At 39.4% G+C, this 24,193-nt stretch overlaps 1 protein-coding gene across 1 annotated transcript; it reads left to right on the forward strand.

The window, feature by feature from the left end:
• Positions 1–14,636: 14,636 nt before the first annotated feature.
• On the forward strand, positions 14,637–17,295 carry LOC145163752 (tubby-like F-box protein 6). Its single transcript, XM_079082533.1, has 8 exons — positions 14,637–14,905; positions 15,786–15,873; positions 16,130–16,259; positions 16,364–16,577; positions 16,676–16,693; positions 16,753–16,834; positions 17,033–17,048; positions 17,133–17,295. The coding sequence occupies exons 1-8, from the start codon at positions 14,645–14,647 to the stop codon at positions 17,293–17,295; spliced, it is 972 nt and encodes a 323-aa protein (XP_078938659.1). The 5' UTR covers positions 14,637–14,644.
• Positions 17,296–24,193: the final 6,898 nt, after the last annotated feature.

Raw genomic sequence — 24,193 nt, forward strand, 5'->3', positions numbered from 1 at the left:
GGCTCGGGTTCAGGAGCCGAGCAGGTCGGGGAGCAGATGAGAGAGTTTATATCAGCAGAGATTACGTGCAGTATATTAGATCAGACTTTTGTGATCTTTGGTACAGTCAAGGAAGGGATTTTGGAACTTTTGGATAGCCGCCTCGAGGCCTTCCGGGCCGAGATTACTGCGGGGAAGTTAGGGGCTCCTCTGGAGCCCAATGTTTATGGATCTCTGGGATCCTTCAGTACGGAGAATCCCGTTATTAGATCTTGTCATCTGGGATCGGAGGTAGGTTACGCACATTGTCTTCAGGAGAGTTCACTGCATGATTGGATCGTGGTGGAGGTTTCGTCGGCCGTGCAAGAGGAGTTACCCGTCATTATTGGGCGTGTTACTGATAGGTTGACCGCTAAGTTTCAGAGTCAGATGGGCCATTCAGACAGTTGGTGAGGTAGTCGAAGTAACTCGGGAGCAAGAGTTTGGTTTGGATGTGCAGTTAGGGAAGAGGAAGCGGACCTCTAGTCAGGCTCAACGATCTCAGCAGTCGGACGCTGCATTGTCTGACGTAAGAGACCCAACTGGACAGGAAGGGTGTGCAAGGGATGAATGGACACATGAGAACGTTCGCATTAGGTCTAAGTGCGGCAGGTGTGGGTGGAAAGGTCACAATCGCCGGGAATGCACAGTGGAAGTAGAGTTGTGCCATCGTTGTCATCAGCTCGGACATATCACGGCAAGCTTCCCCCGTATAGTGCTTAAGGCAGCTCAGGATTCATCGCAGAAACTTCGACAAGGAGGGGGAGTTCGGGTTCCAATGCCCGTGATTCCGCAGGAAGTCAAGATCGAGCCGCAATAGATCGTTGGTCAGTTTTCCATTTCAACTTCCATTTATGATTTTATTGTTATGGTACTGCATCGATGCTAGCAAGTGTATTTCAACATATTATGTTTTCTGCTTATGATTAAGTTATATGTCATCTGCATACCATGGATGTTAGAGTAGTAGTTCGAAGATGATTCCCTTTAGAGCAAATTCTCAGGATGCAGTCACTGTAGCAGGTGTGTGTGGGGCTCGGGAGGTGTTATACTAGTCTTCAAGAGTGGCTCATATTCGGTATTGGTTAGTTTTGGGGCTCTAGCGGTAGTAAGCATTGGTTGTTAGTAGATCGACCCTTTAGATGGAGAGAAGGATTGGGAATCCTTCCCACACGGGGATCTATAAGGATCTAGTCGAATCGAAGTGGGGGAGAACTATCCTAGAGGCCAGGAGCAGGAGTAAGTGCAATTGGGATGATTTCACAACTTTGTTGGGAAGGAAAGCAGCCCCAGTGGTTGTTGGGATAGAGGAGCGCATGAGTTGGGAGTTTGGGAAACTTCCCAACATTGAGTTCGTGTATTTGCGGTAGACGATACCTGGGTGGGAACCAGGTGCGATATTTTCTCGGCAGGATGCGAGTTTAGTCCGGATGTAAGACTACGGGGTCGCCGTAGCAATCTCCAACAGTTAGACAGAGCGGGAAGAGTAGTAAGGCTGCGGGTATAGTCGTAGCAATCTCTAGCAGTCAGATAGTGTTAGGGTGTTGTAAGTATGCGGGTGTAGCCGTAGCATTCACTGGTAGCTAGTTAGAGGAGTGTGGGCGAAGGCCCGTATCTCCTATTCAGCCTGATAGAGATCGAGGAAGGATAGTTCGTTGAGGATTCAGGATGGTTTAGGACCCGCGCAGCCCTAGATAGGTGAGACCGGGGGTAGGGTCGCTCAGTAGTATGGTTTGGGTGGGACCCATGGGCGAGGCCCTTGTGATAGTAGCAAGACAAGTAAGAGTTGAGAGAAAGAGACCGCTCTAAGGTATAGTTTGGGTGAGACCCGTAGGCGAAGCCCGTGAGATTTTAGCAGCACAGGTGGGACCTGGTAGAGACCGTAGGGTCAAGATAGGGGATCGAGGATCCCAGGACTTATGGGGTCAGGGTGGCTAAGTAGATAGAGCAGTTGCTGATAGCCGAAGATACTTCGGAAATCGATGGGAGGGACTGAGTCATTGATCTTGGGTTCAATAACCGATATGAGTCCGGTAAACCAGTTAATGGCAGATTAGTCGGGACCAGGGTGGTCTCGTTTCATCCGGAAAGAGGACAGGGGATAGTAGGACCTTCGGTTGGGGATAGCGATAGGAGAATTCCTGATGGAGCAGCTAGTTCACCGATAGGTGCTACGCCACTCACAGCAGGGTTGAATAATCTCAGAGGGAAGGGTTTGATCCTGTTGCGCAGCTCTCGTATGAGTCTAATCGTTACAGGGATGAATCTTTTACTCGAAGGATTATCTGATCCATTCGCTATGATGGGCGTTCAGCACTGAGATATAGTAGGAGGAAGCATTCAGTGGGTATCAGTGAAGTGACCAGCACTGGGAGTGGCTGGAAATGCAGATACAGCGAAGACTATGTCCTTCACAGAGATAGGAAATGGAGTTGATTGTGTACCGTTGCCTTGGGAAGTCCGTAGCGGCACAGAGTAAAGGGGTGAGCCCCTTGGATGCCAAGTGAAAGTACTCGGGGAGTACTGGAGGGATTGTCGGTTGGATAAGAGCCATGTTCTCAGGATTACTGGTGATCAGAGTGCTCTCGAGGTTTTTATCTTCAAGAATTAGTTTTGGCTAAATGATCAGGCGGAAGGTCAATCGAAGTGATCCATCGAGGATCGGACTCGGTAAGAGATGTATCCTTCAGGCAGAAATGTTGTGAGCAGATTGCAGGATAGTTGGTCATAGCGGACTTCGAGGAAGAAGTCTAGTTTCAGTGGGGGAGAGTTGTAACACCCTAATCCAGCAGACCAAGAATGGAAAGGAAAACCCTAAGTCAAGGAGTCAACTCGTCGAGTCCAACGAAGAACTCGATGAGTAGGAGCGTGTTCCGTATCGCGGATTAAGTGGCCGACTCGGCGCGTCAGGGGACTGACTCGTCGAGTCTGGTTTGGGTTGGGAAACCCTAATTTCAGGACTTGGTGCCCTATTTAAGAATCATATTCTCATTCCCTCAGCCTCTTTAATGCTCTCTCGAGTCCAGAACGAAACCCTAGTGCGTTTCTTGTGATTGTGAGCCATTTTTGGAGTGTGTGTGGTCTACTTGGAAGCTTGAAGAAGGAGAAAAGCTTGGAGGAATCAAGAAGAGGATTGTAGATCCAGAAATAGCTTCTCAATCTCATCACTTTCTGGTAATCAAGTCCAGACCTTGCTTATCAACCTCTTAGATCTCCTCATGTCCCTTTTGTTTGAGTTTTGGTTCAAAAGCTAGATCTATGGGGACAAGGACGTCCCAAGCTTAGATTCATTCAGATCTGGAGCCCCTAGGTGTGGCTAAGGCATAAAGGTGCAAGATTTATTCCATTAGGATGTCCCATGCAAGCTTAAAGAGATTATCATGGCCTTTTGGAGCCCTAAAGGCCATTCAAGGAAGTAAAGTCCAGGACTTTACGTGGTTATTGGATGCCTAGAGCCTAGATCTTGATTTTCCCCATTTTGGTTTGGAGTAATAAGGGTTTTAGATCATGGAGTTATGTCTTAATGAGCTAGGGTTTTGTCTAAACCCATTAAGAAGGATTAGGAGTGGGTAAAGTTGGAAACTTTACCCTCATGAGGTAATTTCCAACATGTAGATGCAGCTTGGGGTTTAGATCTGAAGTGGAGGGGCTTAAACTGTTAAGATGGACCATTCAGACTGAGGGACTCGGCGAGTCCAAGGAGGGACTCGACGAGTCGAAGTGTATTGTCCTGTTTCTGTTCAAGCTAGAACTCGGCGAGTTTGCGAGTTGACTCGAAGAGTTGATTTGATGAACTGCGAGTCTGTTTAGCCAGGGAACTCGGCGAGTTAGGAGCGGACTCGGCGAGTGGGTTCATGATTTCAGTGTCTTGGGTTTTGTACTCGACAATTTGAATGAGACACTCGACGAGTTGAGTCAACTTGGAGTGTTGACTTTTACCATTGACCGTTGACTTTGACTTTGACCAAGTTTGAACTGAATTGACCTCCAAGGGTGTGTGGTCTAAGTGATATTTTGAGGTATTGATAGTTCGGGGAGTCAAAGGATCAGCAGTCCGGGGGATTTCCAGCTAGCAGCAAGAAGAGTATCAGCAGGTCTTCAGCAGGGCAAGGTGAGTCTCCTCACTGTGTGCATGGGTCTACGGCCACAATGCCGGCCCATTATGTTTATGTTTATGTATAGTAGGAAGACCCGGGGGTTAGCCCTAGGCACTCATTGTGACATGTTTCAGATTTAGATCCGCAATCGGGGTTAGCCCGATGCAGTTTATATGTTCCGGACTTCAGTACGATGCCGGGTGGGGCCCGATGCAGTGGGCAAGGCCCATTATATGTTATACGTGTTATTGTATGGTATGTGGCAGATTGGGGAACTCACTAAGCTTCGTGCTTACAGTTTTCAGTTTTGGTTTCAGGTACTTCCGGTAGCGGAGGGACGAGCTCGGGGTGATCGCATGGCATACACCATAGTTTGTTAGCCTGGGATGTTTTACTCTGATAAAAAAAAGAATATGTTTTGAGATTATACTCTAATTGATATAACAGTTTTGTTTATGAATGAAATGGTGGATGATTATGGCTTTCAATAATGATTTAAAAATGAAATTTTCGGACCATATTTTTAACGATGTTACACTAGGAAGGATCAAGGGTTTCCTTGTAAACCATTGTGTCATTTTCTTTTATCATTTGCTATTACACAATCTGAACATCACAGCCTCTCATTCTAGGCATTACATATGGAGGATTAGTCTGTAGAGGATGTTTTCATGAGGTTCATTATCACAACTAAGTAGAGGTTCTTATTATTCCCTAATAATTTTGAGAATACTAGTGATAATGTAAAATAGTTGTAGTAAAAAAAGTCGAAACCCGAAAGGAATACAAAACAATTAAGTTCATAAAACTTTGTCATTTAATCCTTTGTGATAAAAAGGATTGTTTATGCATGAAAATGCAGTGAGAAAGAAAAGTTTTTTTTGTAGAGTCGATGTTTTGATCCAGGTAGACAGTCTGATAAGCTGTCATAAAAGAACCTAGGATGTTTTTAGACAATATAAGTAAGATGATTTAGTACTTTGGGAGCACGATATCATGCCAATCCTTGCTTAGGATGAAGAAGTGACTTACGTGATCTTTATCCTACACTATTTTGCTAATGATTATGGGACGTAATCATCCTAGGGGGGGGGGGGGGTAAATGTAACGCCCATATGTCACACACCCAAACCGGAACAGCGGAAACATTATGGGGCGGAGGACGTCATGTACAATATCACAACAATGGAATAATAGTAATCAAAGCAACTACAACCATTGTATTAATAGTATAATGTTTACATTGTATTTGATTCATATAAAACTAACTCCAAAAGTAAATAACAAGTAAGTCTCGAAGCTACTATGCTCCATCTTCTTGAACCCGGTGCATGTACCTGTCTACTAGTGTCCTGAGAATACAAGTAGGTTTTGAAAATGTATCAGCATTTAAGCTGGTGAGTTCATAAGCATATTGGTATTCGAAATTATGTTCTTTGTTCCTTGAAAACGTTAGTGTGTTCCTTCAGAAAATCCAATATTCTCTTTTTAAACGAAATGCAGCCTTAAAACCCAAGATCAAATGTAAAAGTGTTATTTCATACTTATAATAGTATACGCGGTTTTAAATAAATAAAAAAACCATTTTGAATGTAAGATGATTTCAAAAATGATAGTTGTTCTGTACTTGACAACAATGTAATGTAGTTTTATAATGATATTAATAAAACCCCTTTTATATGATTGTTAAATCCCCGTAAACTATATGTGTCATTGTTTCCCTATGTGAGTTATTATAACCATACTATTGACATAGCGACCTGTGACGACGTTCTTCAGGCGTCGGATTGTTATGACATTTGTCACCCCAGACATGCCGGTCTAGCTGTTGCAAGCAGCTTAGGTGTGGGTTGTCAATCCCAATATAGATCTATATACAAGTATCACGCTCCCCCTACAAGAGACTCTGATTATAACTATAAGATTTTAACCAGTACTCTAGGAGTACCATGAAGTAGTACCTCACAACCTGATTCAATGAGTTTACGTGTAGTTTAAATGAAAACCCCTTTTGTAGTAGATATGAAACCTTTCTTAGTATGTTCGTAGTATTAATGTACCATAAACTATACCCATTATAATTTATCATATATGTTTATAGTGATGAAAGACCCTAATGTGAATGATTATTTCTATTTCATGGAATAAAACTAATAAGAAATGCAATCATCATGTACCTATTTAGTGCTATACACTTTGCTCAACATCTTACAAAGTGTTAATGAATTTTTAAACTATTTTACTAGTTTTAAACTTTCAATCACTGTTTTTAGAAAAATCATAGTAAAATCATTGTAGGTCGAAAACTGAATCCATAAACTCTGGGAGTTCGGATTATGTGTCTAGTTTGTTCATAATTTTTATTAAGATTTTTAGTGGTCTCTAACCAGTGTGAAAATGTCCATCTTCACAGACTGGTCCGAAATCACTTCTGAAATGATACGCAGTTTTGTAAAATTCACTATAAATTGTAGACAAATCGTATGAACGTGTGTAAGTAGTCATTAGAAAGGTATAAACCTGAACTATGTGCATATAAAACAGTTTTGAAAAATAGTTTGTTTAAGATGGTCAAAATAGTACGTGAATGGACCATAACTTTCCTGTTCAAAGTTGTTGGATGAGTTAGAATATGTTTTGGTGTTGTGACTTGTATTCTCCCCCTTAAAACTTGTAGAAAACATGAAAATATAGGGGTATGAACTCACCTTAAGTGATTCCCTGAGGTGGAAAGTTGAAGAAGAAGGGTTTTCAAGTCAAGAACACTTTGAAGGATGCTTGAAGATTTGAAGATCCTAAGAACAAATATGTCGATATTTGAGTAAATGATTCATGATTTGTATGAAGAAGTGTAGAATATTTAGGAGCTGAATCAAGGAACTTACCTAGAATGGAGAAAACCTCCTGAATACTTCTTGCCAAGAAGATCGTGAGAGAGAGAGAGAGAAAGAAAAGTGTGTTTTTAGATAAGGCAATTGAGATTTTGAATGTGAGGAATAAGATCTCTTGGGTGGATTTGGTTAAGGTAATCTGATGGAGTGTTGGGATGAGTTGAAAAAGGACAATGATTTGACGAGGTAAGGTGTGAATAGTGACGTAAAGTGGGTGATTACCTTATGAATAAAATAATGACTCTTAGACATTATTCATAAAAATGTGTTCTAACTCTTCAAGGTTGTCATGAGAATTACCAGTTTGAGGGTGTTCCCGACGTCAAATACTCCTAAAATTGTTAAAAGGTCCGAAATGGTAAAAAATACGGAATGGGTCCGAGTGTCAGGAGTGTCCGGAGTCAGGAGTGTCAGGAGTGTCCGGAGTCAGGAGTGTCAGGAGTGTTCCGGACCAAGAGGGTCCTTTTGGTTTTTTTCCTTTGGTTTTGAGCTGTTTTCAACAAAGGAAGGGGTTGGGATAGTACATATGTTTATAAAAAGTTGAGAGAGATTTGGGAGAGATTTGAGATACAAAGAGATATTTAGGAAAGATTTGGGAGAGAGAGATAGAGTGGGAGAGATTGAGAGAGACTTTGTTTGTGACCTTTGTTAGTGTTTCGCCCAGTAATGAAAGGTTTGTAAACCCCATTATGCCTCGTTATGATTGTTTTATTCCCCCGAAGGGTACGTAATAGTGTTTCCTAGAATCGTTACATCCCTCACCCTGGTTAGGGCTTAGAATTTCTGAACATGTGAAACTTCCGAGTGATACTTTATATTATGATAGATAGTTGTACATTAGTAAACATAGAGTAATTCCTAACATACAAGCACTAGTTGAGTTAATAGGTTTGACTTGTTGACTTTGTCTTGACCGAAGATTGACGGTTGTCACATCATCCCCCGTTAGAATGAATTTCGTCCTGAAATTAGCATTTCGAATGGGACTTCAAGGGTTGGGGAAAAGATGGGGGGTCATCTGGGAACACTTCGGGGGGGGGGGGGGGTGTGGATTCCCGAAACATCCTTGAGGGTTTTGTTTGTTTATTTATTTATTTATTTATTTTCTTCTTGCTTCTCATTTACTGCACGGGTTAGGAAGGCATGACACCCCTCGTGTGGGTCCTTCTGTGTTTTAAAGCGAGCGGTGATTCTGAGGTCTGTGTCGTTATAGATTAAGAGCGCTTTGTTAGTTGGTCGAATAAGGCCAAGGGTCTCTTCGTAGTACATGAAGTTGGTATGGCAAGGACCAAGCCAGCCCATGTCAAATGTCGATGTTTGGGGCTTCTTTTGTTACAGTTGTTAATTCGGTTTGGAAGAGGTGATTGTTCAGAGTGATAGTGCATTCTACACGCACATTTTCAGTGTTTTCAATTTTATCCTTGTTATTACTACTACGAACTTTCGGCACCGCTTTAGTGAGTACAGGTAGTAAGAGTGCTCCGGAATTTGTGATGAAATTCCACAATTTGATTTTACTAGGTCCCTCTGTAATCGCTTGATGTAAACAAATCGTATATAGTTAAGATTGAGAAGACAGTCGACTAAGTAACTCTGCCCTAAATCCACAATCAAACAAGAAACAGAAAATAAGGCGGAATCACTCACTCTAAGCCTGCAGAATCTTAACGATGTGTGACCCTAATGTTTACACTAAAGCCGTCATAGTTTCCCTGTAAGGATCCTTAGTTTTTGTATGAATGTAGTGATTTGTTCTGACGAGAAAACAATTTACTTACTTTTTAATTGGTACCAGTCTCAGTAAAGATTTAAGTTGTAAATATTATTGGTTGGGAACGTACCAAAAATCCCAGAAGGGTTCCTCGTTGTTTCGACATCTTCTATGGTTAAACTCCTCCTGCTCCTCCGCCATTCCTCTCTGTTGGACAATCTCTCTTGAAATGTCCCGTTGCATCGTATATATGGAAAACTGGTCTTTCTCCGATATTGGTGGTTGAAGTGATGCGTTGGGCCGGAGTCCTACAGAAGCGAGCAGTGTGCCCCTTCCTGTTGCAGTTATTGCAATGCAACACCCGGCAGAATCCCTTGTGATGGAAGTTACACTTGTTGCACTTCGGTAGCGTTCCGGCATATCGATGGGCTGGTGCTGGAGTGGCGGATTTTGTGGCATCATGAACTACCACAATCTGTTGCCTCTTCCAGGGCTCTTGTGTTGGCTGTTTCTCATTCTTGCTCCAAGCCTTTCATTTATAGTTCTTAGGTTCGCAGTTTGTAGTGTCTTGGTAGGCAGACACTCGTTGGTTTCCATGGTTATTACTACGATTGGAATTGTCGATGTCGATTCCATTCTCTCTTGTGTTGTTTGCATTGAGTTGTGCCATGACAGCTGTCACGGTGGCCGTGACCGTGGCTTGAAAAGTGGTGGAGTCTATCTATAGAATCGGTGTTTCGCCGGTTGGCTGGTTACTTCCTTGTGAAGGCATGATTCTGTTGCATGATGAAAAACGAGATCGTTAGTAACTATGGTCGTTTCTATATATATATATATATATATATATATATATATATATATATATATATATATATATATATGTATATATATATAATTTTTTTGAACTCTTCTCAAAGTTCTTCTCAACATCCATGAGATGTACTTATGGTAGGGAGTAGAAGTAGGTATTTTACAAGTGTTAGGTTTACTAAAATAGACTGTGGGTGCCCATGGCTTTCTTCGTAGCTAGGACGGTTAGCACCATTACCTAACCCACCGGTACCACTTGCGTGGATTCGAGTCGTGGTTGTTACAGTGGCCTGAAAAACATCAGTGTCGTACAGTGGTGGATTTGTTGACGTGTTGTTGAGGGTGCGTCTTATGGGTCTATGGGGAGGAAATTTTCTACTGTAAGGTTTTTAAAACAGGAAAGGGTGGTAAGTCTTTAGTAGTGATCATAGGTCGAGTGTTGTTTGAACTAAGTTATCTTAGTTTTGTGTGTATCATGTTCCGACTTTTATGGCGTTTTGAAAACAATTCATAACAGAGGTCTATGTACAATAGACTTATGAATTTTTTAAATATTAATCACCCTTAAATGAAATTTTGTGACTTGATTCACTGATATTAGTGGTGACGAAAGGGGAAATAAGCCTAACACATAGTGTGAGTAGTGTAGTCACTAACTCACTAGGTTATATTAGGTTGTTTATTAACGTGACGCATAAGGTGCTCTGCCACCTCGCATACCTCGCGAGTGGTTCCTTTTGCTCTTGATCCTTGTTATGTTTTTTCCAGTTTCAGTTGTAAAGTTTTGTTGTCTCAGGGCATTCCTATAGTGTTCTTGCTCTTCATAGGTGTGTTGATTCCTTGCTCTGTCATGCTTCAAGTTTTCTCACCGATTTCCATTATGCAATAATGAAAAATCTGAACCCGAATGTCCAAGTGAGCTTCGTAAGTCTGCTTCTGATAAGGTAGGGTTCATTATTGATATCGACGACATCTTTTCTCTTCGACTGATTCCTTCTCGGAATCTCCCTCATGAACCTCTTTCTGTTTCTTCCTTAACTCCTCTGTCGCCTGTTGTAGTGGAGTGGCTATGTCTATCTTTGTTGGGTGTGCGAGAATGGGAGTATCTAAAGAATCTATGATATTAAGTAAAACATTTCTATCGAAATTTTTATGGTGATACTTACCGAGTCCTCCTATAATCACGCAGTGTATGCAAGTTGTATATAATCAAGATCGAATAGACCTTCGAAAAGTAATCCTACTCCAAGACCACAACCAAACAAGGAACATGAAATAGAGCGAAGATAACAATTTCTAAGTCTATAAAATATCAATTATATAGAACCCTGAGAGTATACACTCCGCAATTATAGACCTGCCAGTAAGGGTCTTTTGGTTTTTACATAAGTTAGTTATAGTGTCTAAAATACTCCTATAGTATTTTAAACTTTATGTTCGGTTTTAGTATTCCTTTGCATATAGAGTTGGTAAGTTTTAGACTTGCTGCAACACCGCTATAACTCCCAAATACATGTTGGTCATATCTCAAATGAATATAGTTGATCAGGCCATATTTATCCCAGATATGATTACATAATTGTCTAGGTTTGACTATAGTGTTCAACATCTAAATACTTATGTTTTGTACTTCATGTAATACTTGTTCTAGTATGTCTTCATGTTTGTATACTTCTCATAAAATACTTATATTTTAAAAGTATACTTTTAGTCAGAGCGCTTCGGACCCATTGTATTTATAGTTGTATATCTTCTTATGGGTTGATATACTGAGTTCACTATAAACAATGATATGATACTAATCTGTCACACCCCCAAACCGGAAAGGCGGAAACATTTGGGGGCGGAGGACGTCATGTAAATTTATCACAACAATTGAATAATAGTAATCAAAGCAACAACAACCATTATATTAATAGTATAATGTTTACATTGTATTCGATTCATATAAAACTGAATCCAAAAGAAAATAACAAGTAAGTCTCGAAGCTACTACGCTCCATCTTCTTGAACCCGGTGCGTGTACCTGCCTACTAGTGTCCTGAGAATACAAGTAGGTTTTGAAAGAGTATCAGTATGTAAGCTGGTGAGTTCATAAGTATTTTGGTATTCGAAATTATGTTCTTTGTTCCTTGAAAACGTTAGTGTGTTCCTTCAGAAAATCCAATATTCTCTTTTTAAACGAAATGCAACCTTAAAACCCAAGATCAAATGTAAAAGTGTTATTTCATACTTATAATAGTATACACGGTTTTAAATAAATAAAAAAACCCTTTTGAATGTAAGATGATTTCAAAAATGACAGTTGTTCTGTACTTGACAACAATGTAATGTAGTTTTATAATGATATTAATAAAACCCCTTTTATATGATTGTTAAATCCCCATAAACTATATGTGTCATTGTTTCCCTATGTGAGTTATTATAACCATACTATTGACATAGCGACCTGTGACGACGATCTTCAGGCATCGGATTGTTATGACATTTGTCACCCCAGACCTGCCGGTCTAGCTGTTGCAAGCAGCTTAGGTGTGGGTTGTCAATCCCAATATAGATCTATATACAAGTATCACGCTCTCCCTACCAGAGACTCTGATTAGAACTATAGGATTTTAACCAGCACTCTAGGAGTACCATGAAGTAGTACCTTACAACCTGATTCAATGAGTTTACGTGTAGTTTAAATGAAAACCCCTTTTGTAGTAGATATGAAACCTTTCTTAGTATGTTCGTAGTATTAATGTACCATAAACTATACCCATTATAATTTATCATATATGTTTATAGTGATGAAAGATCCTAAGGTGAATGATTATTTCTATTTCATGGAATAAAACTAATAAGAAATGCAATCATCATGTACCTATTTACTGTTATACACTTTGCTCAACATGTTACAAAGTATTAATGAATTTTTAAACTATTTTACTAGTTTTAACCTTTCAATCACTGTTTTTAGAAAAATCATAGTAAAATCACTGTAGGTCGAAAACTGAATCCATAAACTCTGGGAGTTCGGATTATGTGTCTAGTTTGTTCATCATTTTTATTATGATTTTTAGTGGTCTCTAACCAGTGTGAAAATGTCCATCTTCACAGACTGGTCCGAAATCACTTCTGAAATGATAGACAGTTTTGTAAAATTCAATATAAATTTTAGAAAAATCTTATGAACGTGTGTAAGTAGTCATTAGAAAGGTCCGAAATCACTTCCGAAATCACTTCTGAAATGATAGACAGTTCGTGAATGGACCATAACTTTCCTGTTGAAAGCTGTTGGATGAGTTAGAATATGTTTTGGTGTTGTGACTTGTATTCTCCCCCTTAAAACTTGTAGAAAACATGAAAAGATAGGGGTATGAAATCACCTTGAGTGATTCCCTGAGGTGGAAGGTTGAAGAAGAGGGGTTTTCAAGTCAAGAACACTTTGAAGGATGCTTGAAGATTTGAAGATCCTAAGAACAAATATGTCGATATTTGAGTAAATGATTCATGATTTGTATGAAGAAGTGTAGAATATTTAGGAGCTGAATCAAGGAACTTACCTAGAATGGAGAAAACCGCCTGAATACTTCTTGCGAAGAAGATCGTGAGAGAGAGAGAGAGAAAGAGAGAAAGAAAAGTGTGTTTTTGGAGAAGGCAATTGAGATTTTGAATGTGAGGAATAAGATCTCTTGGGTGGATTTGGTTAAGTTAATCTGATGGAGTGTTGGGATGAGTTGAAAAAGGACAATGATTTGACTAGGTAAGGTGTGAATAGTGACGTAAAGTGGGTGATTACCTTATGAATAAAATAATGACTCTTAGACATTATTCATAAAAATGTGTTCTAACACTTCAAGGTTGTCATGAGAATTACGAGTTTGAGGGTGTTCCCGACGTCAAATACTCCTAAAATTATTAAAAGGTCCGAAATGGTCAAATATACGGAATGGGTCCGAGTGTCAGGAGTGTCCGGAGTCAGGAGCGTCAAGAGTGTCCGGAGTCAGGAGCGTCAGGAGTGTTCCGGACCAAGAGGGTCCTTTTGCACTACTAGAAAAACAGCCTTTTACGACGCGCGAACCATGACACGTGCTGTTTTATGATACGCAATAGTGTGTTCCCTAAAAATAGTGTCGGCTGTCCAAAAATTAGAAGGATTTAGGGCACACATTCTTGCGCGTCCTACAATAAGTGTCACATTGAAAAAAAAAACACGGAGGGCACATAACATAAAATGTGCGTCCTCTAAGTATGTCACTTTATATTTTTTAAATGAAACGAGGGGTCACTTCTTTTGGGGGAAACGAAATTCCGAAAAGTTTGAAAGGTCCGCCATGTTATTACCTTCTTTCCACCGTTCTTCTCTCCTAACTCAAATACCCCAAAAAACCCTAATATACTCTCTTATTTTCTCCCACAGCAAACTTGCACCATCACATACCTGTGGAGAAGATCGCTACCGGAAAAGTGATCTCCGGTTGGTTCCCTCTAAAGAATTCAAGTACTTGCCCCAGCCGCCTTCCTCTACCGCTCGTTCTCTCTTCGACGTCCCTTTCTCTTCTTCTCACTTCGACAAACCCTTTCTCTTCTTCTCAATTCTCGACGTCGACAGCTTCTCCCACCTCCGACGTTTCTCTTGGCGTTGGCGCCTCCCACCTCTGACCTCCGTCCATCTTCGCCCCGCCGTCTAACGCTTTCCAGCGACACCCAGCCGGTGGAGCCCCTCCTCTCCGGCACTTTCCAACGAGACCCAGCCGATAGAGTCCCTCCTCTCCGACAGTGAAGTTTGCTCTTCAATTTAAAATTTGATTCTCTGGGCTGATAAATCAGTGAAGTTACGCCTCAAAAATCGATTTTGGAGTTGTTGGTCGAATCCCCTGATGTCGATTCCCAAGTGAGTTGTATTTTAGTTGGGTTTTTTTCTGATTCCTGCAATTGTTGTTGCATATGATGCTGATTTCTTATTGTAAGTGTTGTTGATTCTTATAATTGTTGCTAATTATTGCAGATACTATACTGTGACATTGGAAATCCACAATCTCTAGAAAACTCACCAAATCCGGTTTCTGTGTATCCACTACTCTTTTGACATCCCTTCCACACCGAAACCAAACCCTCTTCAAGAGACTTCCATGGCTGTTGCTGCTTTAGAACTCGAAGATGACGCTGAAGAAATTGATGACGGTTTGAAACAGAGCTGTTGGGCTAACATGCCTCAAGAGCTCTTGAGAGAGGTCTTGATCAGGATTGAATCATCCGAAAATAAGTGGCCTTCCCGGAAGAATGTTGTTGGTTGTGCTACTGTTTGTAGGAGTTGGAGAGAGATCATGAAGGAGATCGTTAAGAGGCCTGAGATTTTCGGGATGTTGACTTTCCCAATTTCTGTCAGGCAGGTTTACCTCAATTCCTACAACTATGTCTGATTGTTTCGTTTTTTTTGTGTGCCTCGATGATTATCAATCGTTTTAGGGTTGGGATTTTGTTGTATGATTCACTATTTGGGTGTATCCCTTTATTGTGTGGTATTTATTCTGATGTGCTCGTTCATATCTATAAGTTTATAAGGATTTTGTTGGGTGTAAACAAAGGGATACACAAGGGATTGATTGTGTCAATCACATAAGGAAACAAATATTAGGATACATAACATGGGCTGAGAAATTAAGAAATAACCATATCTATTATACTTGTATGATCCACTATTAGGGTTGATGAGCTAAATGATAAATAATTACCATTTTATTCCTCTGTCTGAATAAGTATTAAATGAAAACATGGTTGTTTGATAAGTTTTCTTAACTAACAGAAAATTACAATCTAAATGAAAAAAGAAACAGAATAAAGAAAAGACCATAAAACAATAGAATCAACAAATGAAATACAACTTGCTCAAATGTTCTAAAAGCACACCTGTCATTCCAGCTCCTTTCTTCCTTTCTCTATCCCATACACAAAAGTTGAGGTCTCTATTTTCACACATGCACACTAAAACACACATGGAATAAAAAAAAAGACAAGCTTCATTTGATTTTTTATCCCACAAAAGATATAGTAAGATGTTTTCATAATAGGGATCCAAGTTTCCATATATCACAAGTTTCCATATAGTTAGTGTTTGAGATTGATATTTCTTGCTGACACATGTGAATACATTGTTACATAATGTATAAGCTCCTAATTTTTTTCAAATAAATGTATTATTAGGAATTTTGCAGTTAAATTGGCTTCTTAACTGTTTCAGTTAATAATTAATAGTTTCTTGCTAACGTGCAGCCTGGTCCTAGAGAATCTCTCCTCCAATGCTTTATAAAATGGAAACGGTCTACTCAAACATATTTCCTTTTCCTTAGTTTGACTCAAGGTAAAGTAAACATCATTTAATTCTTTTTTTCTAGGGATAAATGCATGAAATAGCAATGTACTTATTTTAATTATTATTATACCATTGTACTTACATTTCTTCTGTAAAACAACATGGTAATGACTAATAAAGTTGGAGTTCCTAACATTCTTTTTAGCTTGATTGAATTTGAAGGGTATTTCTTGTTTTATTATGAGCTCTATGATTTCTCACATTTGGGTTCCATATTTACTATTTTGTCCCTGTAATCTGGCAGCACTTGCTGATGATGGAAAGTTTCTTCTTGCTGCTCGCAAGTTTAGACGCACCACATGTACCGATTACATCATCTCATTACATGCTGATGACATGTCAAAAGGGAGCAGTAGATATATTGGAAAATTAAGGTGAGTATTTACACTTACAATTACCATTTGAAACATTCAGTTTATTATGATATGATTGGAAAGTAAAGTAAACATCATATTCTTTATATGATTTGATGACATAGGTCAAACTTTTTGGGAACAAAGTTTATTTTATATGATGGTTTGCCGCCTCATGATGGAGCTAAAATGACAAAGAGTCGCTCCACAAGATTTATGGGGTCCACTCAGGTTTCCCCTAGAGTTCCTGCTGGAAGCTATCCAGTAGCTCACATCTCATATGAGTTGAACATGTTGCAGGAATTAGCAATACTATACTGCAATTGGAAGTCCACTCAGGTTTTCCCTAGATTTTCCAATGTTATTTAGTTTCTACATCATTCCTTTAAATTAGTCAAACTTTGTTGTAATCTTTTGACCATGTTTGACTCTTGCAGCTGAATGGCTTATATATGGTACCTATCCAAGGAAGCAAAATATATATGTGATATCATTCAATGAATGGGTGTTATAGTTTACTAATGGAATGGCTTTTTACCATTTGTACAATTTTGGTGTGGAAATGAGACCTATAAAGCTGACTACTAAAGTTTCTGGTAATCACTCTCAGCAAATCATATTTTTGATTTGTTTTCTTAAGTGCCTTAAATCCATTTAAAATATCATGCAAATACAAATCCAGATTTGATTGTTTGTTAAGTTACACCACAGTTTAATGTTTATTTCACTCTAATCTTTGTTTGTTTGAAATTGTACATATGATGTCCAATTAAATAATGCCATTCTTGCTGAAGACAAGCATTTGTCCATGTAAGTGTTCTTATCTTACTTTATCATGGGACATGGATATTACCTTGTTTTTCATGGTCTTATTCTGGTTTGAATTGTTTCTAGGTATGATGAAATGTCATCCAAATTCACTATAGAGTACATTGCTAAAGGTGCTACTCAGAATTCAATCAGAGTTTTCCAGGTAAGTATCTGCAACATTTTTGTGATTGTTCTTCATGAAAGTGAAAAAAGACAGATTTACCCTCTTTATGATGGTTTGCAGTGAATTCTTCAAATCCCTGGTGCAACAAGTTACGTGGGTTTTATGTGGCCTTTAATTTGCACGCTAAGTGTTTGTGAAAAGTCCTTATCAATGATTTGGCATTTAGAGGCACCTTTTGGGATTGAGAAAAATGGGCCTTCTTGAGTTGATCTATTATAATGTTAGAAAGGGTTAGAATTTAGAATAATGAAATAAATTTATATGAATGTTTGATTTTATAAAAAAAAATATGAATGTTTTAGCTTTTTTTTTCTCCCTCAGTTACATTTGTCTACTATTGGAATGATTATTTGTATAACATTAACTTTTGTGCAATGGATTGTATTTTTTGTATATGGTATTTTATTTCTATTATGAGACATGAAATGCAAATTTAATTTGAAAATTAATAAATCTATAAATAATTTTTTTTTAATTAAAATTACGATACGCAAAAATGTGTGTCATCTTCATTTATGACATGACCTTTCTTGACAGCGGTTTTAATGATACGCATTGCGTGTGCGCGTCGTAAATGCGCGTCGTCTATAAACGACGCGTAAAAGCGTGTCGTCTTTCGTTATGACAGGGCCTTCCTTGACACGCATTTGCGCGTCGTCTGAGCGTTTTACGACACACATTGTGCGTCGTAAAAGGCTGTTTTTCTAGTAGTGTTGGTTTTTCTCCTTTGGTTTTGAGCTGTTTTCAACAAAGGAAGGGGTTGGGATAGTACGGATATTTATAAAAAGTTGAGAGAGATTTTGGAGAGATTTGAGATACAAAGAGATATTTAGGAAAGATTTGGGAGAGAGAGATAGAGTGGGAGAGATTGAGAGAGACTTTGTTTGTGACCTTTGTTAGTGTTTGGCCCCGTAATGCAAGGTTTGTAAACCCCATTATGTCTCGTTATAAGTGTTTTATTCCCCCGAAGGGTACGTAATAGTGTTTCCTAGAATCGTTATATCACTCACCCTGGTTAGGGCTTAGAATTTCTGAACATGTGAAACTTCCGAGTGATACTTTATATTATGATAGATAGTTGTCCATTAGTAAACATAGAGTAATTCCTAAAATACAAGCACTAGTTGAGTTAATCGGTTTGACTTGTTGACTTTGTCTTGACCGGATATTGACGGTTGTCACACCATAAGTTAGGGCTAGATGATTAAAGTATAATAGTAATAATTATTATAATTAAAAAAAATCCTTGAATAGGATAATTGTTCGCCGTACGCGTTATGATCGACAAATAGATGTTTTTCATAGAAGAATATTTAGGATAAATAATCTTGATGAGAGTTGTAGTAATCGTAAAATCGAGAGCATACATATAAAGAACGCCTAAATCTGACTTTGTATGAAGAAGTTATGATTTTTCAAAGTTTCAGTATAGCAGTGTGTGATATAGAAATCAAAATTTAGATCGGTTGAGTGTTAGACAAAAAAATTAAACAATAGTTGAAGATCTCTTTAACGTGATTCTGTCGATATAAAAACAGTCGAGAATAGAATTCGTATGAATGAGTTATGATTTTTATATGGAGTTTAACAGTCTAAGCCCTATAAAAATATAACTTTATAAATAAAGTGAGAACCAAGCAACATAGTCTAAAGGAAAGTTGTAGTGTTGGTATATAGCTATGTGTGGATATAAAGAACGTCAAAAATGAAGCCCGTACGAAAAAGATATGATTTTTAGAAGTTTTTCGAAGATCGCACCGCGTAGGGTAGGGCGCGACGTGCCAATCTTCTAGAATGTGGGGTGTGGACCACCATCTTTTTGGCACATGAAAACAAGGAAAAGGATTAGTGTCACCCTGAAGGCACAACGTGCCTCGTATCTTACTATAAATATGTTGTGAATCTTGCTCATTTTCTCACAACTCAAACCCAGATCTCTCTTGTCTTCTTTCACCCTTTGAGTCTGATTTTTTTCCGAACTTCTGAGCATTTTAGTAGGGATTTGAAATATCTAAGATCCTAACGAAGAGAAGCTTCTGTGTCGGAGTTATACCCGTGCAAACTCCCAGTTTTTGCTAAAAACTTTGTAAGGGCTTGTTTGATTTGGTGCTGACCGGGTCCGGTCAGCACTTTTGGCTGACTCGGTCCAGTCAGCTTGTTTGATAAAAGGCTAATAACGTCTGACCCAGTCATTTGGTCTGATTCAGTCATGGGAAATGGCTTGACTCGGTCCTAGGTTAAAAAGAAGTTGACTAGAATATTTCCCAATTTTTGCCCAAACGCTTTGAACGTTCCATGAATAAGCTCACGTTCCTCCTTCTCCCGCTTCTGTCTTCGCTGAAGTTTTATCCTCCCCTCTGTCATCGCCCTCCTCCACCTACTCAAACACAGCCATCCTCCACCAATTTCTACTTAACACCGACAAGCTCTACAATTTTTAGTCTCCCTCTTTAATCGATTGATCTCATGAAATCGATTCATGAATTGTTTTTGAAACCGATTAATGAAATAGTTTTTGAAATCGATTCATGAAATCTTTTTTGAAACCGATTGCTATCTATGATGGGTTTGAGCCATAAGAACTTTCCTATGTGTACATGCAAACCCTAATTGCTTGGATCTAGGTTTCTCTAATTGAACATGCATTGAATCCAAGACTTGCAATACTAGATCTAATGTAATATATTGAATCTAGTCATATGAAATCAGATCTGAAAAATACCTTGAATTACTTGCTTGATACTTCTTCTTCTTGGAGCTTAGAGTCACAATTGTCACTCCTCTAATGGCTTACAAACACCAACTAGCAAGAAGATGATCTTGAGAGAGAGGGAGGAGGGATAGAAATCGGCCCTAGGGTTCCTTGGCTTGCAAGAGTGCCGATTTCTCCACCCCAAGGGTCCTATTTATACTATGAGCTATTAGGGTTTCTCCTTTAACCCTAATTGAATGACTTAGGCCCTAAGCAATCCAAGATCCTTCTAGATACAAGGCTTGGACGAATTTAAGGTTCCCAAACCCTAAATTTCGTCCACCCCAATATCCATAAGGATACATAGCCCAAAATACAACTATCACACATTTGACAGTTTATGCCCTTTATTCAATTAACCTCTTTAAGTCACCAAATTAATTCTCAATTAATATATGACTTATATTAATCAAATAATATTATTATTCCTTAAATATATATTATTCTCATAATATATTAATAATATCTCTTCTCTCTTAACAAATCATCCTGTCAAGTTGCTATGGTGAAGGCAACCCAAAAGGACCATGCATAACCGGGTCAAGTACTTACCAAATATAGTTACAGCCTTAGACACTAATCCAACAGTCTCCCACTTGGATAAGTCTAGTAACTATATATGCAAACACAATCCGATTAGCAATCGTAGCTCTCAAAGACGCTGTCAACTCTGATCTTATCAGTATCCTGTCCTTTAGATAAGGGAACGTATAATCCTCTGTTCTAGATATCGTGCGGACAATTACATGGAACATGGTCATACTTATTGTCCTGCAATTTGTTTCTCGATCTCAGATTCATTTGACATAGAACTTAATCGAACACATCAATTTAGTTCTGACCGGGCCCGGCACATAAGTCAAATCAAATCATCGAGGGGCCCTGATATCGCTTTTACCCTCTTAGGATAAAAGGAACAGATAAACTTCGACTTATATGCATTTATTATCCACTAATCAAGTTACACACAACAATACGTTTTATAACATCAAGTTACTGATGCGTTTGCGCATTATCAATGCATAACCAATTAACAAACAATAAACCATATATCTAGGTTTTAAGACTATATGATATTACCATCTTGTGATCACTCGTGATAAATTCCATGAAGTGATTCCAACAAGTGCGGGTTTATTCCAATGCTCAAATCAAGTTCATAAGCACTCATGAACGTTGCAGCAAACCTTTGCAATGTTTAATACACTTTAGATAATCTACACACCAATTCATGACAGTCTTCATTCATACCTACTTCCAACATATGAACGACTGTGGACTATTCGAATAATTCGATTATTATCAAATAATTAATTACTCAGGAAGTCAAAACATGCAAAATGAAACAATAGTTAAACAATTAACATAAGACAGTAGCTTTACTTATAAATAATACTCCTTTATTTAATCATCAAATGTCAATTACACTTATCTATTACACGTTTCCAAACTATCTAATCTAAACTAATATCGTCCTTTAGCCCAATGCTCCTAGCGTGCTGCAAATGCTTAACCCTGCTAAGTCCCTTTGTAAGCGGATCTGCTGGGTTATCCTCTGACGATACCCTCTTTACCACGAGGTGTCCTTCTTCTACTCGATGTCTAATAAAATGATATTTTCTGTCGATATGTCGAGATCTACCATGATCCCTCGGTTCCTTGGTCAAGGCCACCGCTCCTTCATTATCACAGAAAATTTCCATAGGCTCCTTTATGGTAGGCACAACTCCAAGATCACCAATGAAGTTCTTCAACCACATAGCCTCCTTTGACGCTTCGCTCGCTGCAATGTACTCTGATTCTCACGTTGAATCAGCTACTGTTTCTTGCTTGGAACTTTTCCAAGTCACCGCTCCCCCATTAAGGGTAAAGACCCAGCCCGACTGCGAATGGTAGTTGTCCCTGTCGGTCTGAAAGCTGGCGTCACTATACCCTCGTACCTTTAAGTCATCACTCCCTCCGAGGACTAAAAACCATTCCTTGGTCCTCCGAAGGTACTTAAGTATATTCTTGACTGCAATCCAATGAGCTCTACCTGGGTTCCCCTGATATCTATTGACCATACTCAAAGCAAAGGCCACATCAGGGCGAGTACAAGTCATAGCGTACATGATTGAGCCAACTGCGGAAGCATAGGGTATTCGGCTCATCTCAGCTATCTCAGCTTCTGTACTCGGGTTTTGAGTCTTACTCAATTTGGCATTACTCTTTATCGGTAGTTCTCCCTTTTTCGAGTTTTCCATACTAAAACGTTTTAGTACCTTATCCAAGTAAGTATTCTGACTAAGTCCTATTAGTCTCTTACTTCGTTCTCTCACTATCCTTATTCCTAAAATATAGGAAGCCTCTCCGAGGTCCTTCATAGCGAAACACTTCCCGAGCCAGGACTTAACCTCTTGCAGAGTCGGGACGTTGTTTCCTATGAGCAGTATGTCATCGACATACAAAACGAGAAAGCTAACTATACTCCCACTGGCCTTGACATATACACATGATTCATCTTCACTTCGTACAAATCCAAACTCTTTGACTTTCTCATCGAAGCAAAGATTCCATCCGCGAGACGCTTGCTTAAGCCCATAAATGGACTTCTCAAGCTTACACACTCTATTGGGATGCTTTGCATTGACAAAACCCTCTGGCTGAGCCATGTAAACATCCTCAGCCAACTTCCCATTAAGGAAAGCGGTTTTGACATCCATTTGCCATATTTCATAGTCATGAAATGCAGCAATGGCCAGCATCACCCTGATAGACTTTATCTTCGCAACTGGCGAGAAGGTTTCGTCGTAGTCAATTCCAGGAGTTTGAGTGAAACCCTTTGCAACCAATCGTGCCTTATAAGTGTGCACGTTTCCATCCACGTCGGTCTTCTTCTTGAAGATCCACTTGCACCCGACCGTCTTACGACCTGGTACATTGTCAACCAAATTCCAAACTTGGTTGTCATACATGGACTGGATCTCGCTGTCCATCGCCTCTTTCCATTTCACAGACTCTGGGCCTGCCATGGCTTCCTCATAGCTATTAGGTTCATCTAGATTTATTAGTGTACCATCACTAATATACGTGTCCCTTCGGTACTAATATGAAAACCATAAAACTGGGGTTGAACTCTAACTCTTTCGGAACGTCTAAGAGGTAAGGACTCGTCAATTGGTTCAACTGGAGTTTCCTCCTCGGGTTGAGCGCCAGTGTTAGAGGTTCCTTCATCGCTAGATTCTTGAATCTCTTCAAGATCGACTTGCCTCCCATTGTCTCCTTGGCTTATGAGTTCTCGCTCTCGAAAAACCCCTCTCCTTGCAACGAAGACAACATTGTCACTCGGCCTATAGAAGAAATATCCAAAGGATTTCTGTGGGTAGCCGATGAATATACATCGCTCACTACGAGGTTCGAGCTTGTCGTGAGTTTCTCGTCTTACGAAAACTTCACAGCCCCAAACCTTGATATGTGCCAACGAGGGAGCTTTCCCTGTCCACATCTCGTGAGGTGTTTTGGCAACCTTCTTTGTGGGTACTAAATTAAGGATATGGGCGGCAGTCTCTAAGGCATACCCCCAGAATGAGATAGGTAGTGAAGCACGACTCATCATGGAACGAACCATGTCTAGCAAGGTTCGATTACGCCTCTCAGCTACACCATTCAATTGTGGTGTCCTAGGTGGCGTCAATTGTGAAACTATTCCACATTCCTTGAGGTAGTTGTGGAATTCAAGACTTAGGTACTCTCCACCTCGATCAGATCGAAGCATCTTGATTTTCCTGCCCAATTGATTCTCCACTTCTTGTTTAAACTCTTTGAACTTTTCAAAAGTTTCTGACTTGTGCTTGATTAAGTAGATATACCCATATCTGCTATAATCATCTGTGAAAGTCACATAGAAGCGATTTGCATCCCTTGTGGTGGATCTAAAGGGTCCACATACATCTGTATGTATGAGATTCAATAAACCCTCACCCCTCGCACAAGTGCCAGTGAAGGGTGACTTGGTCATCTTTCCAAGTAAACAAGATTTGCACGTGTCATCTTCCCTAAGGTCGAACGACTCCAACACTCCATCCTTTTGGAGTTGGGCTATGCGCTTCTTGTTGACATGTCCAAGACGACAATGCCACAAGGATGCTTTATCCATCCATTGGAAGAATCCATACACAACACATCATTTCCTAGGTTATCTACAACCATAACAGTTTCATAAATTCCATT

Source organism: Lactuca virosa, chromosome 3, assembly GCF_052849685.1.
Source record: "Lactuca virosa cultivar CGN04683 chromosome 3, Lactuca_virosa_CGN04683_v6, whole genome shotgun sequence".
Lineage (NCBI taxonomy): Eukaryota > Viridiplantae > Streptophyta > Magnoliopsida > Asterales > Asteraceae > Lactuca > Lactuca virosa.